At 41.6% G+C, this 18,337-nt stretch overlaps 1 protein-coding gene across 2 annotated transcripts; it reads left to right on the top strand.

Moving 5' to 3' along the window:
• Positions 1-2,282: 2,282 nt before the first annotated feature.
• LOC129854027 (delta-1-pyrroline-5-carboxylate synthase-like) lies at positions 2,283-18,337 on the top strand. 2 transcript variants are annotated; one of them, XM_055920636.1, is made up of 18 exons: positions 2,283-2,375; positions 5,202-5,312; positions 5,668-5,819; positions 6,099-6,248; positions 6,353-6,457; positions 7,239-7,397; positions 7,871-7,961; positions 8,056-8,180; positions 8,489-8,633; positions 8,918-8,991; positions 9,151-9,250; positions 9,405-9,625; positions 10,482-10,619; positions 10,962-11,157; positions 16,675-16,796; positions 17,304-17,490; positions 17,742-17,837; positions 18,074-18,337. In XM_055920636.1, exons 1-18 carry the CDS (start codon positions 2,315-2,317, stop codon positions 18,253-18,255), a joined length of 2,415 nt encoding a protein of 804 aa, XP_055776611.1. In that variant the 5' UTR covers positions 2,283-2,314; the 3' UTR covers positions 18,256-18,337. The 2 variants fall into 2 exon arrangements, with proteins under 2 accessions (XP_055776611.1, XP_055776620.1); XM_055920645.1 differs by lacking the exon at positions 2,283-2,375 and adding an exon at positions 3,564-3,705.

Raw genomic sequence — 18,337 nt, 5'->3', positions numbered from 1 at the left:
TTCTCCCATCTCCACAGAGAAACTCTAGAGCTCTGTCAGAGTAACAATTGGGTTCTTGGACACCTCCTTGACCAAGGCCCTTCTCCCCTGATTGCTCAGTTTGGCCAGGCAGCCAGCTCTAGGAAGAGTCTTGGTGGTTCCAAACTTTTTCCATTTAAGAATGATGGAGGCCACTGTGTTCTTGGGGACCTTCAATGCTGCAGACATTTTTTGGTACTCTTCCCCAGATCTGTGCCTCGACACAATCCTTTCTCAGAGCTCTACAGACAATTCCTTCGACCTCATGGCTTAGTTTTTTACCTTGTATAGACAGGTGTGTGTATTTTGGGGGGTGGCAGGTAGCCTAGTGGTTAGAGCGTTGGACTAGTTACCGAAAGGTTGCAAGATCAAATCCCCAAACTGAAAAGTTGAAAATCTGTCGTCCTGCCCCTGAACAAGGCAGTTAAACCACTGTTCTTAGGCCGTCATTGAAAATAAGAATTTGTGCTTAACTTACTTGCCTTGTTAAATAAGGGTCAAAAAAATAATGTCCAATCAATTGAATTTAGCACAAGTGGACTCCAATCAAGCTGTAGAAACAACTCAAGGATGATCAATAGAAACAGGATGCACCTGAGCTTACTTTTGAGTCTCATAGCAAATGGTCTGAATATTATTTTTGCAAATTTATTTAAAAAAAGAAAACTGTCTAAAAACCTTTTTTGCTTTGTCATTATGGGGTACTGTGTGGAGATTGATGAGGAACTTTTTTTTATTTATTTTTTTAAATCTATTTTAGAATAAGGCTGTAATGTAACAAAATGTGGAAAAAGTGAAGGGGTCTGAATACTTTCCGAATGCACAGTACGTACAGTCGTGGCCAAAAGTTGAGAATGACACAAATATTAATTTTCACAAAGTCTGCTGCCTCAGTTTGTATGATGGTAATTTGCATATGCTCCAGAATGTTATGAAGAGTGAGCAGATGAATTGCAATTAATTGCAAAGTCCCTCTTTGCCATGCAAATGAACTGAATCCCCCAAAAACATTTCCACTGCATTTCAGCCCTGCCACAAAAGGACCAGCTGACATCATGTCAGTGATTCTCTCGTTAACACAGATGTGAGTGTTGACGAGGACAAGGCTGGAGATCACTCTGTCATGCTGATTGAGTTCGAATAACAGACCTGAAGCTTCAAAAGGAGGTTGGTGCTTGGAATCATTGTTCTTCCTCTGTCAGCCATGGTTACCTGCAAGGAAACATTTGCTGTCATTATTGCTTTGCACAAAAAGGGCTTCACAGGCAAGGATATTGCTGCCAGTAAGATTGCACCTAAATCAACCATTTATCGGATCATCAAGAACTTCAAGGTGAGCGGTTCAATTGTTGTGAAGAAAGTCCAGCAAGCGCCAGGACCGTCTCCTAAAGTTGGTTCAGCTGCGGGATCGGGGCACCACCAGTACAGAGCTTGCTCAGGAATGGCAGCAGGCAGGTGTGAGTGCATCTGCACGCACAGTGAGGCGAAGACTTTTGGAGGATGGTCTGGTGTCAAGAAGGGCAGCAAAGAAGCCACTTCCTTTCCTGTGGCGGTCCTCATGAGAGCCAGTTTCATCATAGCGCTTGATGGTTTTTGCGACTGGACTTTTTATTTATTGACTGGCCTTCATGTCTTAAAGTAATGATGGACTGTCGTTTCTCTTTTCTTATTTGAGCTGCTCTTGCCATAATATGGACTTGGTCTCTTACCAAATAGGGCTATCTTCTGTTTACCACCCCTACCTTGTTACAACACAACTGATTGGCGCACACACATTAAGAAGGAAAGACATTCCACAAATAAACTTTTAACAAGGCCCACCTATTAATTGAAATACATTCCAGGTGACTACCTCATGAAGTTGGTTGAGAGAATGCCAAGAGTGTGGAAAGCTGTCATCAAGGCAAAGGCTAGCTACTTTGAAGAATCACAAATATATAATATATTTTGATTTGTTTAACGCTTTTTTGGTTACTACATGATTCCACATGTGTTATTTCATAGTGTTGATGTCTTCACTATTATTCTACAATGTAGAAAATAGTAAAAATAAAGAAAAAACCCTAGAATGAGTAGGTGTGTTCCAACTTTTGACTTGTGTACAAGTCTAATGTTAAGGAACATGAAAGTTCACATGTTCCACAAAGCATTTCTTCCAAAAAACGCATTTTCATTAAGTTAAAAAGGTTTTCGTTCAAATGGCTCTCCTGTGAAGTAGTAAACCGTAACATACGCCTGGTTTCCTGAAACGAGTCACATTTTAGCCTACTCAACAACCTGACTCAAACAGAGAGCAATGACATTTATGTTAGCTAGCTGGCTAAGTCTATCCAGCACTCCAACTCTTCCAAGTCAAGGTATGGCTTTTGGTTTTATTAATTTATTGCCTCTGGGGCTCATCTGTGTAACTGCTAAACTTCTTGCTTTACACTGTACTGCGTGATTGTACAAATGGAATGGATTGTGAGTTTACTAACACGTTAGTTCTAGTAGCTATTTGTTGACTATGACATTAGCTAATATGGTGACAACAATGTAGGCTGTGTGTAGAGGTTTTTTCACCTGATCAGACCACTGTTGTGTGCATTGAATTCCAAAAGTGAAGGGGAAATTTGAGAGGAGGAGAGCGCGTAGATGTGATTATGCTATTTGTATGGCTGCTATGAAAGTGAATTGTGTGTGCGGGTGATCAGGGGTGTATTCATTCAGCCAATTCAGTTAAGAAATGTTTTTTAAACGGAAGCAAATGGAGCGAAACTGGAACGGACCTACCTGAATTTGTCCAATAGAATCTCTCGTTTTAGTTACTAAACGTAACGTTTGGACTAATGTTACACCCTAGTTCAGATAGATGTAGGCAAGAGTGTGCTAGTTGGTATTGACTGTTTCACTTTCTGTCACCTTGATTACTCCAATTTTTCTTTCGATCTGTGCACCTATGTTATGAACTTTAATTTGTAGGCTCGGTTGTAGCAACCTCATGAAGGGTTATAGGGCAAATTCGAGTATCAGTAGCCTAAACCTATCAATGTTACATTGAGCTGGGTGAATGGAATATGATTGACAGTCATCCCATATGCTGTAATAGAAATAAGGCTGTGCTCATAATTTTTTTTATCATCCACCCTAATCTTAAAAGGCACAGACCGCCACGGGATTCATCAAAAGAGAGTAATTAGTTAATTTGATACAAAGTAAAACATCTATTGAAATGGCACTGTGGATGTATTAGACTTCAGAATTGCATTTGGGTATACTCATATTGCAAGCTAATGTATGGGTTTTGGGTCCATGACATTTATTAGCTTACTCAGTGCCACACATAGATTACAATTCTAAAGACTTTACACAAATATTAGCGTCGTAGCTCTTATAGCGGGACTTTAACCGTAAGAAATCACCTCACTATTCAGTCTGTCAGACATTGATATTGCTATGTACAGCCTGAACTATGGCTCTTGGATGATTCTACATTTTTTATCTGTTAGCGTCACTTTCAATGGGGTACCTTTATTTTGAAAGCGAACCGCTGATTCACGGTTATGTTGTTCACAACACAACCCACATGTTTCGGGAACACGGCCTATGGCTGCATGTGGATGTGGCAATCTGACGACGTGTCTTTGCTCAGCAGTTGTCAATTTTGCTGCAGCGGGAACCTTCGACTTTTATAAGTACTGACTGCTGGTGAGACATCTTTTGAATGAATTCTCTATTTTGTTTCTCTATTTGCCTACCTCAACGTTAGTCTATTGCTAGCTAGTCAGATCCTAGCCTGCTGTAGCTAACGTTCTCTATCGACTACAGTAACTTTAGCTAGAAGCGGCCATATTGTAGTAACGTTAGTCGCATATTTTATCGTCCCCCCCAGTTTTCTTGTCATTAAGTAAAGTTGCTGAGGAAATCGAAACATTTGCAGCCTGAATAGATAAAGTGTTAAGTACGAACCGGTCAAAGGGCCACGTGTATTACCGGCTGGCTACATCAAGCCCAGACGATAGTGGAGGTCTATGCCCAGCCTAGCTAGTACTAGTAGCCTACAGCTTGATTTAACGAACCTTTTCTAGCTAGACATTTCAGCAGCCACATCAACAGACTAACATGAGAACTTCGTTAGCCAACGTTACACATTTGATTTATGACAGTACTATAGCTAGTTATGTTAGCTATCATAATGACCCTGTCCAGTTGTACAAAATTGACAGCTTAGCTTCCATTTATGGTAACCCTGGCCGATTTGTGATAGCCATGGATGAACTAGCTAATCGTAGGATAAAGCAGTGGGCATTGAATTGGCACTATTTCTGTAACTACAGTTATAAATCCTTAGCAAAACACCACAACTAACTATACTGAACAAAAATATAAACGCAACAATTTCAAATACTTTACTGAGTTAGTTCATATGAGGAAATAAGTCAATTGAAATAAATACATTAGGCCCTAATCTATGGATTTCACATGACTGGTAATACAGCTATACATCTGTTGGTCACAGACATACCTTTAAAGAAATGGGCCTCAGGTATTTCTATGCATTGATAAAATGCAATTGTGTCTGTAGTTTATTCCTGCCCATACCATTCATAACCCCACTGCCACCATGGTGCACTCTGTTCACAATGTTGACATCAGCAAACTGCTGGCCCACAAGTCATACATGTCAATTGCATGCTCCCTCAACTTGAGACATTTGTGGCTTTGTGTTGTATTATAAAACTGCACGTTTTAGTGGCCTTTTATTGTCCCAACACAAGGGGCACCTGTGTAATGCTCATGCTGTTTAATCATATTCTTGATATGCCGCTTGTCAGGTGGATTTATTATCTTGGAAAATGAGAAATGCTCATTAACAGGGATGTAAACAAATTTGTGCACAAAATAAGCTTTATGTGCGACTGGACTATTTCTGGGATCTTTTATTTCAGCTCATGAAACATGGGACCAAAACTTTGCATTTTATATTTTTGTTGTGTGTAGTATATATATAGCTGGCTAACTTCAGCGCTTTAGACTGTTGACAAGAATTGGTGCAAGCCGGTGCACCAAGCTATTTTCTACCAATTATCTACAACAACGAGACAATTTGGTTTAGCTTACTCACAAGCAGATGTACACCTGTATATCAGCCTAAAGGATGCCCACTTTATTGTGATTTATAAATAGCTGTGTACTGTCCTCAGGTCACATTGCCATGATGTTGCAGAGGCTGGCCTTGTGTTCCAGTCTACGGTCCAGGAGCCTGCAAGCAAATGTTTGCCCACGCTTTGCCAGGGCAGTGTCCCAAACCAAGTGTAAGTAGCCTACACCATTCCAAAAAATACTGCACTGGTGCACCCCACTACAGATGACACTTGGCACTTAACACACCTCTTTGGCAGTCTCAAATGTTTGTCCATATAATAGCCAAACATATGCTGTTGTCAGACAACCAAAGGTTTACGACGAGAACTGCTGTTCAGTACATTTTGGATAAAGTTATTTGGGGTCATGTTCAGTAGGCATGAAACGGAAGCAAACAAGTTAAATATGAGGGTACTATCTGAACTAAGAAACTTTCATTTTTGTTTTTCGTTGCATAATGTTTTGTTACGGTGTGCCCTAATGAACATGACTGGTGTTAAATGAATGTCCTGTTATCTGTTGCAGTCCCTGTCACCCATTCTCCTGGGAAGTCAGCAGCGCACCGCAGTGAGCTCAGACAGGCCAAGCGCATTGTGGTGAAATTGGGCAGTGCTGTGGTGACGCGGGGAGATGAGTGTGGCTTGGCCCTCGGGCGTCTCGCCTCCATTGTGGAGCAGGTGAGGCCCCGACCCGGTCATTGATGATATAGGTTGTAATGACCAGGAACTACTTACGAGAACCAGAAATAATGTAGAAGTAGAATATCCAGAATATTGAATGATTATGTGGGTTTTGATTGGCATTGAAAGGTATCTTCTAAAATTTAAGGGGAGAAACTGCTGAGGTAATGTTCAGTTACATTTTGGTGGGTCTTTAGAGAACACTTGTTGAAGATAGAATTAAGTTGATGAATAAGTGGTGTGTAAGAAGAGCTCATTGTTGTGTGTGTCCCTTAGGTGGCCGTGCTGCAGAACCAAGGCAGGGAGATGATGATTGTCACCAGTGGGGCCGTTGCTTTCGGAAGGCAGAGACTGAGACACGAGATCCTGCTATCTCAGAGCGTCAGACAAGCCTTGCACTCTGGACAGAACCAACTCAAAGAAATGGTATACCAAATCACCTCACAACAGATTGGATGACAATGAACAATAGATCAATAACTATTGGCATATTGGCTTTTACTCATGATTTCTATTTCTCTGCGCTTCAGTCACTTCCAGTTCTGGAGGCCCGGGCGTGTGCAGCTGCTGGACAGAGTGGCTTGATGGCTCTTTATGAAGCTATGTTCACGCAGTACAGCACCTGCACTGCACAGGTACAAACACACTTACAAAAGTATTACTGTATCATTCTTTGCAGATGGAATTTCATAGTGTCTGATGTCACTACATTCATGTATTGTTTTTCTATGCCTTTTCTTAGCCAAAGTTGTATTGACAAATCAAATGTTATTAGTCACATGCGCCGAATACGACAAATGTAGAACTTACAGTGAAATGCTTACTTACGAACCTCTAACCAACAATGCGTTTTTAAAAAATGCAGATAAGAATAAGAAATAAAAGTAACAAGTAATTAAAGAGCAGTAGTAAAATAACAATAGCGAGAATATACAGGGGGGGGTAACGGTATAGAGTCAATGTGCGGGGGCACCGGTTAGTTGAGGTATTATGTACATGGTAGAGTTATTAAAGTAAAGCAACTTATTATTAAATAAGTTATTAAAGAGTTATTAAAGTAACTATGCATAGATGATAACAACAGGGAGTAGCAGTGGTGTAAAAGAGGGGGGCAATGCAAATAGTCTGGGTAGCCATTTGATTAGATGTTCAGGAGTCTAATGGCTTGGGGGTAGAAGTTGTTTAGAAGCCTCTTGGACCTAGACTTGGCGCTCTGGTACTGCTTGCCATGCGGTAGCAGAGAGAACAATCTGACTAGGGTGGCTGGAGTCTTTGATAATTTTTAGGGACTTCCCCTGACACCGCCTTGTATAGAGGTCTTGGATGGCAGGAAGCTTGGCCCCAGTACATGTCTTTAGAATGACTATGCCTACGTTAAACCCTCAAACTGAGATCTTTCGTATGCCTCTTCAATAGATCCTGGTGACGAACCTCGACTTCCACGATGAGCAGAAGCGTCGCAACCTGAACAGCACCCTCCACGAGCTGCTGCGCATGAACATAGTGCCCATCATCAACACCAATGACGCAGTTGTACCGCCCCCTGTTCCAAACAGTGACCTTCAGGGGGTAAATGTGCGTACTTTGTGAAGGGCATGCTGGGAATGCGTAGTGTGGTTGTGATGGTTTATTACATAAGGCATATATTTTCTTTGACTTTTTCCACCCACACAAATGTTTCATTTTGGTTTAGCATTTGTTTGAAAATAAATGTAATTAGCTTTGATAATTTCTACTTTTACTAGTGATTCTTCATGCATCTGAGGGGCGAATCCGGACTTCCACTTAGGTTTGCATTGGCATTAATGGAAGACTAAGTGAAAACTTGGCTAATGTGGAAGTTAGGAAATGACTTATGTTGAAGTCAGAGCCAATGCTAGTATAGAGGGGCCTATTGTAGCAAGTTTTTATACAGCAAGCTGCTCTTACTTTAAAATTGCATCCTAGGCTAGGGTGCACTGCATAGTTATGATACATGGCTATGATGAGCTGTTTGCATGTATTAAATGGGGTCATGCTGTTTTATGTTTTTTTTTCTTGCATTTTAGGTAATACACATCAAGGATAATGACAGCTTGGCTGCAAGACTGGCTGTTGAAATGAAAGCAGACCTTCTTATTGCTCTATCTGATGTTGAAGGTATGTAATGCATTTCGAAATGAGCTATGTCGTTATTAATTTACTCTCACCTAAAATAAAAAAGTATTTGCATTGACCATGTTGTATCCCACAGGATTGTATGACAGCCCCCCAGGAACAGATGATGCTAAACTCATCGATATCTTCTACCCCGGAGACCAGCAGTCTATCAGATATGGCTCAAAGTCCAAAGTGGGCATTGGGGGCATGGAGGCAAAGGTTAGTGGGAAGCAACCACCATCTACACTCCAAGTGTTAAAATAGTGTGGTTGGCCGTTTGATAGAAGGTTTAATCAATCAATTTCATTTATAAAACCCTTTACATCAGCAGTTGTCACAAGTACTTTTACAGTAACTCAGACTAAGGCCCCAAAGTCAAAAGCAAGCAGAAAGAAAGAGGCAAGGAAATACTCCCTAAATAGAAGAAACCTAGGGAGGAACCAGGGTCAGATGGGGGACACCCTCCACTGGCTGTACTGGGTATGTTTCATTATAAATGTTTATTTGAACCCTGTTGTCTCACCCAGGTGAAGTCTGCTCTGTGGGCGCTTCAGGGTGGCACGTCGGTCGTCATTGCCAATGGCACCGACCCCAAAGTCACGGGCCACGTCATCACAGACATAGTGGAGGGAAAGAAAGTGGGCACATTCTTCTCTGAGGTCAAGCCTGCTGGTGAGTCACTGATACCTTTGTAGAGAAATAAACTCCAACCTACAGTAGATTAGAAGCAGCAGTTACACTCATTAATAAACTACATTATTTGTAAAAATGCAGTTCATTACATTACAATTCATGAGCATTTGTAACATTTATAATAATGTATAAAGAATTTATGAGCATTTCAAAAAGCATTTATAATGGCTCATGTATGAAAGTGGTTATAAAGAGTGACTGAAACAGTTAAGTTGGTGAGATGCCCCACTCAGGTTCATGTTGTTGTGGGTTGTGACACACAGGTCCCACTGTAGAGCAGCAGACAGAAATGGCCAGGCAGGCGGGCAGGACTCTGGCCACTCTTCACCCAGATGAGGTGAGCGTTCCCTTTTTTACAATTTTCACACTACAGAGCTGTGCCGAGCTATACTGACTGGCCTGGTTATAGAGTGCCCATCTGTGCTAATGTGTGATCTATCTCTGCTGTACTTTAGTAATATTTTTAAGACGTCTGTATTCATTCACACTCAACCAGAGAGGAGAGATAATTTGCCGTCTGGCTGACCTGCTGACAGAGAAGAAGGAGGAGATCCTCAGTGCCAACAAGAGAGACATGGAGACTGCAGCATCAGCAGGTACTCAATGTAGCTTCATCAGGTCACAATGGCCTCACAAATTAGGATCATACCAGATATTGTTAATATTGCTGACACAAGCTGTCTGTCGATATCAGCAATTGATATAAGCCATAAGAATGTTGGTCTTATATTTTAGTGTGATTCCCTCTAGGCCGTCTCTCCCAACCCCTGTTGGCAAGGTTGAGTCTGTCCACATCGAAGCTGAACAGCCTAGCCATAGGCCTGCGTCAGATTGCTGTATCGTCCAGGGACAGCGTGGGACAGGTGCTCCGCAGGACCAGAGTCGCCAACAACCTGGAGCTCGAACAGATCACTGTCCCCATCGGGGTCCTGCTGGTCATCTTTGAGTCCCGACCCGACTGCCTTCCTCAGGTCAGTCACCTGATGGTGGCCATGCTGCTAAAACACAATGCTCATCCTGGGCCCAATCCCAAATGGACCCCTAGACCCTTCACCCTAGGCACTTGTGGAGATCTGAGAGGATTTGATTGGAAAATAAACAATATGGTGAAACTTTAACATAGCCTATTAGAGAGCAAGGTGAAGCCATTACCATATTGTTTACATTTGTCAAATCCTCTCTAATTTATTAGTTATTTGAATATATGTTTTACTTTACCCCATTTTTCTACTTGGTAGTTATGATCTTGTCTCATCGCTGCATGTCCCCTACGGACTCGGGAGAGGCGACAGTCGAGAGACGTGTCTTCCGAAACACAACCCTGCCAAGCCGTACTGCTTCTTGACACACTGCTCGCTTAACCCTGCAGCTAGCCGCACCAATGTGTCGGAAGAAACACCATCCAACTGACGACCGAAGTCAGCTTGCAGGCGCCCGGCCCGCAACAAGCAGTTGCAATAACATCTGCTAAATATGTGTATGTGACCAATAAGATTTGATTTAGAGCACGATGACACAAGGAAATCGCGGCCGGCATAACGACGCTGGGCCAATTGTGAGCTGCCCCATGGGTATCCTGGTCACGGCCAGGCTGTGACATAGCCTGGGATCGAACCCAAGGCTGTAGTGGCGCATCAAAAGTGCCTTAGACTGCTGCGCCACTCGGGAGGCCTCAAATCCTCTCAGATTTACAGATTTTAAGTACACAGGACATATGGTCTAAGGGTTGATTTGAGATTCCACCCTATTGTCTTTTATTTTCAGAGACATGATAGTACTGATGTGTGACTGAAGTGTTGTATGGACTTGTACCGATATGAAATACAGGTGTCAGCTCTGGCTATTGCCAGTGGAAATGCTCTGCTACTGAAGGGGGGAAAAGAAGCGGCCAACACCAACCGTATCTTGCATCAGCTGACCCAGGATGCGCTCTCTATCCACGGGGTGAAGGATGCTATTCAGCTGGTAAGAGCTTCATTCTAATCAATGGGAAATTTGAGGCAGGAGTTGAGTTTTAGGTTATGCATAACACTTTTATTAGATGCACTTACGTTACAGATAGGAGAAATCATTTGTGTGGCGTGAACAACCGTACACTTGTACTGTAGGTCAGGGCTGGAGTACATTCCATTTTAATTCAGTCATTTTTTGGAAGTAAACTGAAATTCACATTTCCCTCAAACCTTCTCTATGAGAAGATAATTGGAATTGACTGAATTAAAAAGTAATTGACCCCAGCCCTGTTGTAGGTACATATTATTTTAGTTTGCATCGTAGTAAAGTATGTTATTAATGTGTGTGCTGTAGGTGAGTACCCGTGAGGAGGTAGAGGACCTGTGTAGACTAGATAAGATGATAGACCTGATCATCCCTCGAGGCTCGTCCCAGCTGGTCAGAGACATCCAAAGAGCTGCCAAGGGCATCCCTGTGCTGGGACACAGTGAGGGCATCTGCCATGTCTACATCGACTCTGAGGCCTGCATCGAAAAGGCTATTGACATCAGTGAGTGCTTCATTACCCCATTGTTTATAAGCAACAACGTACAATGTGTAGTTTTAAACTTATGGTGAAGCTATCTTGTGGATGTCATGAACTATCAGTCTTTGCGTCTAGGCCGCGTGTCAAACTCGTTCCACGGAAGGCAGAGTGTCTGCCGGTTTTCGCTCCTCCCTTGTACTTGATTGATGAATTAAGGTCACTGATTGGTAAGGAACTCCCCTCAACTGGTTGTCTAGGTCTTAAAAACCAAAAATCAGCAGACGGCTTTAGTTAACATTAAATTATGTAATCATTCATTACTCATTCATACACCCAGTCCTCTTAAGTCAGTGGTTCCCAAAATGTTATAGTCCCGTACCCCTTCAAACATTCAACCTCCAGCTGTGTACCTCTAGCACCAGGCTCAGCGCACTCTCAAATGTTGTTTTTTGCCGCAATTGTAAGCCTGCCACACACACTATACGATACATTTATTAAACATGAGAATGAGTGTGAGTTTTTGTCACAACCCGGCTCGTGGGAAGTGACAAAGCTCTCTTTTAGGACCAGGGCACAAATAATAATATAATGATAATTTTGTTCTTTATTTAGCCATCTTACATATAAAACCTTATTATTCACAATTGTTGAGGAACAAACTCACCACAGGTTAATGAGAAGGGTGTGCTTGAATGGATGCACATACAGTTGGAAGTCAGATGTTTACATACACCTTAGCAAAATACATTTTAAACAATTCCTGACATTTAATCCTAGTAAAAATTCCCTGTCTTAGGTCAGTTAGATCACCACTTTATTTTAAGAATGTGAAATGTCAGAATAATAATAGAGAGAATGATTTATTTCAGCTTTTATTTCTTTCATCACATTCCCAGTGGGTCAGAAGTTTACATGCACTCAATTAGTAGTTGGTAGCATTGCCTTTAAATTGTTTAACTTGGGTCAAACGTTTCGAGTAGCCTTCCACAAGCTTCCCACAATAAGTCAGGTGAATTTTGGCCCCTTCCTCCTGACAGAGCTGGTGTAACTGAGTCAGGTTTGTAGGCCTCCTTGCTCGCACACGCTTTTTCAGTTCTGCCCAATTTTCTATAGGATTGAGGTCAGGGCTTTGTGATGGCCACTCCAATACCTTGACTTTGTTGTCCTTATGCCATTTTTCCACAACTTTGGAAGTATGCTTGGGGTCATTGTCCATTTGGAAGACCCATTTGTGACCAAGCTTTAACTTCCTGACTGATATCTTGAGATGTTGCTTCAATATATCCACATAATTTTCCTTTCCTTTCGTGATGCCATCTATTTTGTGAAGCAAAGCACCCCCACAACATGATGCTGCCACCTCCGTGCTTCACTGTTGGGAAGGTGTTCTTCGGCTTGCAAGCATCCCCCTTTTTCCTCCAAACATAACGATGGTCATTATGGCCAAACAGTTCAATTTTTGTTTCATCAGACCAGATAACATTTCTCCAAAAGGTACAATCTTAGTTCCCATGTGCAGTTGCAAACCGTAGTCTGGCTTTTTTATGGTGGTTTTGGAGCAGTGGCTTCTTCCTTGTTGACCAGCCTTCCAGGTTATGTCGATACAGGACTCATTTACTGTGCATATAGATACTTTTGTATCTGTTTCCTCCATCTTCACAAGGTCCTTTGCTGTTGTTCTGGGATTGATTTGCACTTTTCGCACAAGTACGTTCATCTCTAGGAGACAGAATGCGTCTCCGTCCTGAGCGGTATGACGGCTGCGTGGTCCCATCGTGTTTATACTTGCGTACTATTGTTTGTACAGATGGACGTGGTACCTTCAGGCATTTGGAAATTGCTCCCAAGGATGAACCAGACTTGTCGAGGTCTACACATTTTTCTGAGGTCTTGGCTGATTTCTTTTGATTTCCCCATGATGTCAAGCAAAGAGGCACTGAGTTTGAAGGTAGGCCTTGAAATACATCCACAGGTACACCTCCAATTGACTTAAATGATGTCAATTAGCCTATCAGAAGCTTCTAAAGCCATGACATAATTTTCTGGAATTTTCCAAGCTGTTTAAAGGCAAAATCAACTTGGTGTATATAAACTTCTGACCCACTGGAATTGTGATACAGTGAAATAATCTGTCTGGAAACAATTGTTGGAAAAATAACTTGTCATGCACGAAGTAGATGTCCTAACCGACTTGCCAAAACAGTAGTTTGTTAACAAGACATTTGTGGAGTGGTTGAAAAATTAGTTTTTATGACTAGAGGTCGAACGATTTATGATTTTTCAACGCTGATTATTAGACGACCAAAAAAAAACGATACTGATTAATCGGATGGTTTTTATTTATATATATTTGTAATGACAATTACAGCAATTCTGAATGAACACTTTTATTTTAACTTAATATGATATATAAAAATCAATTTAGTCTCAAATAAAGAATGAAACATGTTCAATTTGGTTTAAATAATGCAAAAACACAGTGTTGGAGAAGAAAGTAAAAGTGCAATATGTGCCATGTAAAAGCTAAAGTTTAAGTTCCTTCCTCAGAACATGAGAACATATGAAAGATGGTGGTTCCTTTTAACATGAGTCTTCAATATTCCCAGTTAAGAAGTTTTAGGTTGTAGGTATTATAGGAATATTTCTCTGTACCATTTGCCTTTCATATACCTTTGACTATTGGATGTTCTTATATGCACTATAGTATTGCCAGCCTAATCTTCGGAGTTGATAGGCTTGAAGTCATAAACAGCACTGTGCTTCAAGAATTGCGAAGAGCTGCTGGCAAACGCAGGAAAGTGCTGTTTGAATGAATGCACACGAGCCTGCTGCTGCCTGCCACCGCTCTATCAATATCAAATCATAGACTGAATTATAATAAACACACAGAAATACGAGCCTTAGGTCATTAATATGGTCAAATCCGGAAACTATCATTTTGAAAACAAAACGTTTATTCTTTCAGTGAAATACGGAACCGTTCCGTATTTTATCGAATTGGGGGATCCAAGTGCAAATATTGTTGTTACATTGCACAAACTTCAATGTTATGTCATAATTATGTAAAATGTCATAATTGTGTCAAATTCTGGCAAATTATTTACGGTCTTTGTTAGGAAGAAATGGTCTTCACACAGTTCGCAATGAGCCAGGCGGCCCAAACTGCTGCATATAGCCTGACTCTGCTTGCACAGAACGCAAGAGAAGTAACACAATTTTCCTAGTTATTATTGCCTGCTAACATGAATTTCTTTTTGCTAAAAATATTTGTATTGATTTTAAGAAAGGTATTGATGTTTATGGTTAGGTACATTGGTGCAACGACGGTGCTTTTTTCGCGAATGGGCTTGTTAAATCAACACCCTTTTGGCGAAGTAGGCTGTGATTCGATGGTAAATTAACAGGCACCGCATTGATTATTTCCAATGCAGGACAAGCTAGTTAAACTAATGATATCATCAACCATGTGTAGTTAACTAGTGATTGTTAAGATTGGTTGTTTTTTTAAAGATAAGTTTAATGCTAGCTAGCAACTTACCGTGGCTCCTTGCTGCACTCGAGTAACAGGTGGTCAGCCTGCAACACAGTTTCCTCGTGGAGTGCAATGTAATCGGCCATCATCGGCGTCCAAAAATGCTGTTACCGATTGTTATGAAAACTTGAAATCGGCCATGCCGATTTAATTGGTCGACCTCTAGACTCCGAAATAAGTGTATGTAAACTTCCGACTTTGTATTGGAGAGAGTCTGTCTTAAACCATGTTCCACACAGTCTGTGCCTGTATTTAGTTTTCATGCTAGTGAGGGCCGAGAATCCACTCTCACATAGGTACGTGGTTGCAAAGGGCATCAGTCTTAACAGCGTGATTTGCCAAGGCAGGATACTCTGAGCGCAGCCCAATCCAGAAATCTGTCAGTGGCTTCTGATTTAAATTCTATTTTCACAGAACTGCTTGTTGCAATTTCGATGAGGCTCTCTTGATCAGATATCGGTAAGTGGACTGGAGGGAGGGCATGAAAGAGATCACGAATCCAGTTGTGTGTGTCATCCGTTCCGGGAAAGTACTTGCGTAATTGCGCATCCAGCTCAATCAGGTGCTTTGCTATATCACATATGACATTTTCTGTAAGCTTGAGTTAATTTGCACACAAAAAATCATGCAATGATGGAAAGACCTGTGTTGTCCTTGTTAATGCAGACATAAAAGATTCAGATCGTTCAGTGAGAAAAACATCACCTAGGTAGGCCAGTCGTGTGAGAAACTCGTCATCATGCAAGCGGTCAGGCAAGTGAAAATTATGGTCAGTTAAAACTTTAAGCTCATCTCTCAATTCAAAAGACGTGTCAGTGCTTTGCCCCTTGATAACCAGCGCACTTATGTATGTTGTAAAAGCATTACATGGTCGCTGCCCATATTGCATAGTGCAGAAAATACCCGAAAGTTCAGGGGCCTTGCTTTAACCATTTTCACTGTAGTGTCCAAAACGTCTTTCAAGCTGTCAGGCATTCCCTTGGCAGCAAGAGCCTCTCGGTGGATGCTGCAGTGTACCCAAGTGGCGTCGGGAGCAACTGCTTGCACGCGCGTTACCACTCCACTATGTCTCCCTGTCATGGCTTTTGCGCCATCAGTATAGATACCAACACATCTTGACCACAAGTTCATTTGATGGGCCAAAGCTGTTCAGTACTTAAAAAATATCCTCATGTTGTCCTAATTTCCAGTGATTTGCAGAAGAGGATGTCTTCCTTAATTGACCTCCCATAAATGTAACGGACATATACCAGGAGCTGTGCCAGGCCTACCACGTCTGACTCATCCAGCTGTAACGCATGTAATTCCCTGGCTTGTATGCAAAGCAGTAATTGTTTCAAAACATCTCCTGCCGTATCACTGATGCGTCATGAAACAGTGTTGTTTGAGGAAGGCATTGTCTGTATAGTTTTTTTGGCCTTTTCCCCCAGCATTGTCCCAGCCATATCCGCGGCAGCAGGAAGATTTAAATCCTCTACAATAGTATGGGGCTTGCCTGTCCTAGCTTCTCGGTAGCTGACCATTATAAGATGCTTCTAGCCCCTTCTTATTAATGGTCTGTTGCTTTTATACATTTCTTACTACTCGAAAGTCGTCTTTTTCTCGCTCAAACTCCCGTTGCTTATTTTTATAATTGTCCTGTTTCATTTCTAAATGTCTGCGCAAAAGTTCAGGTTTCCTGTTGGAGAGTTATGGTTAATGTGATTGGATGTTAATTATTTGACTAGGCTACCTGTATTTGACATTGTGTTGTTATTTTGCTCTACACTAGGTGGTTTTAATAACAATTTTGGTGGTGAAACGAGGCTAATCAGGCGGGGGGGGGGGGGAACTCACCCAAATGTATAGCCCTGTTGGAAAATATAAATGTACTGTTTGAAAATGTGAGTAAAAAAAATAATTGTATTTTATGTGCATCACATTTTTATTTGGCGTACCCCCTACGGCATTGTGCGTACCCCTCGGAATACCTGCTCTAAGTGAACTGTAAATAAATGTTCTCTCTGCAGTCAAAGACTCTAAATGTGACTACCCTGCGGCCTGCAATGCCATGGAGACCCTACTCCTCCACAGAGATCTACTGAGGACACCTCTGTTTGACCAGATTATAGACATGCTTAGAGTGGAACAGGTGAGATGTGCATACACCCACCATCTCTCCATGTAGACAATATACATACTGAGGCTTGTTCAGTAACTTATACAGATGACAGACATTACACAATCCAGAGCATTAACGCACTATATAGAGACATCATTTATAAAGGGAGAGACCGGGCCAACACTCTGTTAGACCTTTTGGTGTTGTCATCCAAAGCATTGTCATTTCTAAAGCAGCCATTCATAAACTTACCGGAGAACCCCACAGCAGAATAGTTAATTATTCCAACTAACTTATTCATGTAGTACCTTGCCACCCTATCTGACCAATTGTACGGGGGGAAGGCATACTGTCTTTTTAATTTAAATCGGTGAAGCATCTACCTGGTCAGTTTAATGGGATATTGGTAAAAAGTATTCTAATGTTGAGATACTGTATGCGCACATCCTTCTTTGATTTTAAATGTTATGTCCCTTTATGTGTACATGGTCAAATACAGTCATCATTGAAAATGTAATGTCTTGTGTCATCCCACAGGTGAAGATCCATGCAGGCCCCAGGTTTGCCTCCTACCTGACCTTTAGCCCATCTGAGGTGAAGTCTCTGAGGACAGAGTACGGGGACCTGGAGTGCTGCATTGAGGTGGTGGATAGTATGCAGGACGCAGTGGACCACATCCACAAATACGGCAGCTCCCACACAGATGTTATTGTTACAGATAACGGTGAGCAAATCCTGCAACGCACATGCACACATGAATACACGCACACAGTTTTCAATGAGTTCTGTAGCACTGCATGTCAACGTTCCAATGTTGTCCTGTCCTAGTGTATAGGCCTACCATGCATTTATTTACAACAAAATAAATGTATGTTTACACTATAGGGTTCCAAAAAAGTAACGTGGATGTCAAATTATTTAAAATACAATAACTGCTTCCTAGAATAATATATATTGCAATGTTTTTCTGCACAGAGAAGACGGCTGAACAGTTCATGCAGCAGGTGGACAGTGCCTGTGTTTTCTGGAACGCTAGCTCTCGCTTTGCTGATGGTTACAGATTTGGTCTTGGTGAGTACAAATAATTTTATCATATAAAAGTATAACAGTAAATCTAGTTATAAATGCTTTTAAAAAAATTTATAAATGTTGTATACTTATGAATTGTAATGCTTAGTTTGTTATAATGCTTATACATGTGTATTCATGTTGAGTACAGTATTTAATTATATCTGTTAGTTTATTCATTCATATTCATGATAGTGTGTCTAGACCAGCACATACTGATCCGTATTGGGGTGTTGCAGGTGCGGAGGTTGGCATCAGCACAGCTCGAATCCATGCGAGGGGCCCAGTGGGTCTGGAGGGGCTGCTGACCACCAAGTGGGTCCTCCGGGGTGAGGGGCACACAGTGGCAGAGTTCTCAGAGGCGGGCAGTATGAAGTACCTTCATGAGAACATCCCTGTTCCTCAGAGATTCCCCAGCTAGGAATCACAGTCAGTCACAGAACCCTCCAATATAGGAACTGTCATGTAAAGTGGGAATTGAAAACATTAAAAGTTAATTTTTA

This window comes from Salvelinus fontinalis, chromosome 1, assembly GCF_029448725.1.
Source record: "Salvelinus fontinalis isolate EN_2023a chromosome 1, ASM2944872v1, whole genome shotgun sequence".
Taxonomy (NCBI): Eukaryota; Metazoa; Chordata; class Actinopteri; order Salmoniformes; family Salmonidae; genus Salvelinus; species Salvelinus fontinalis.
Note: the sequence above shows the minus strand (reverse complement) of the source record. Positions and strands in the feature narration are given on the sequence as shown.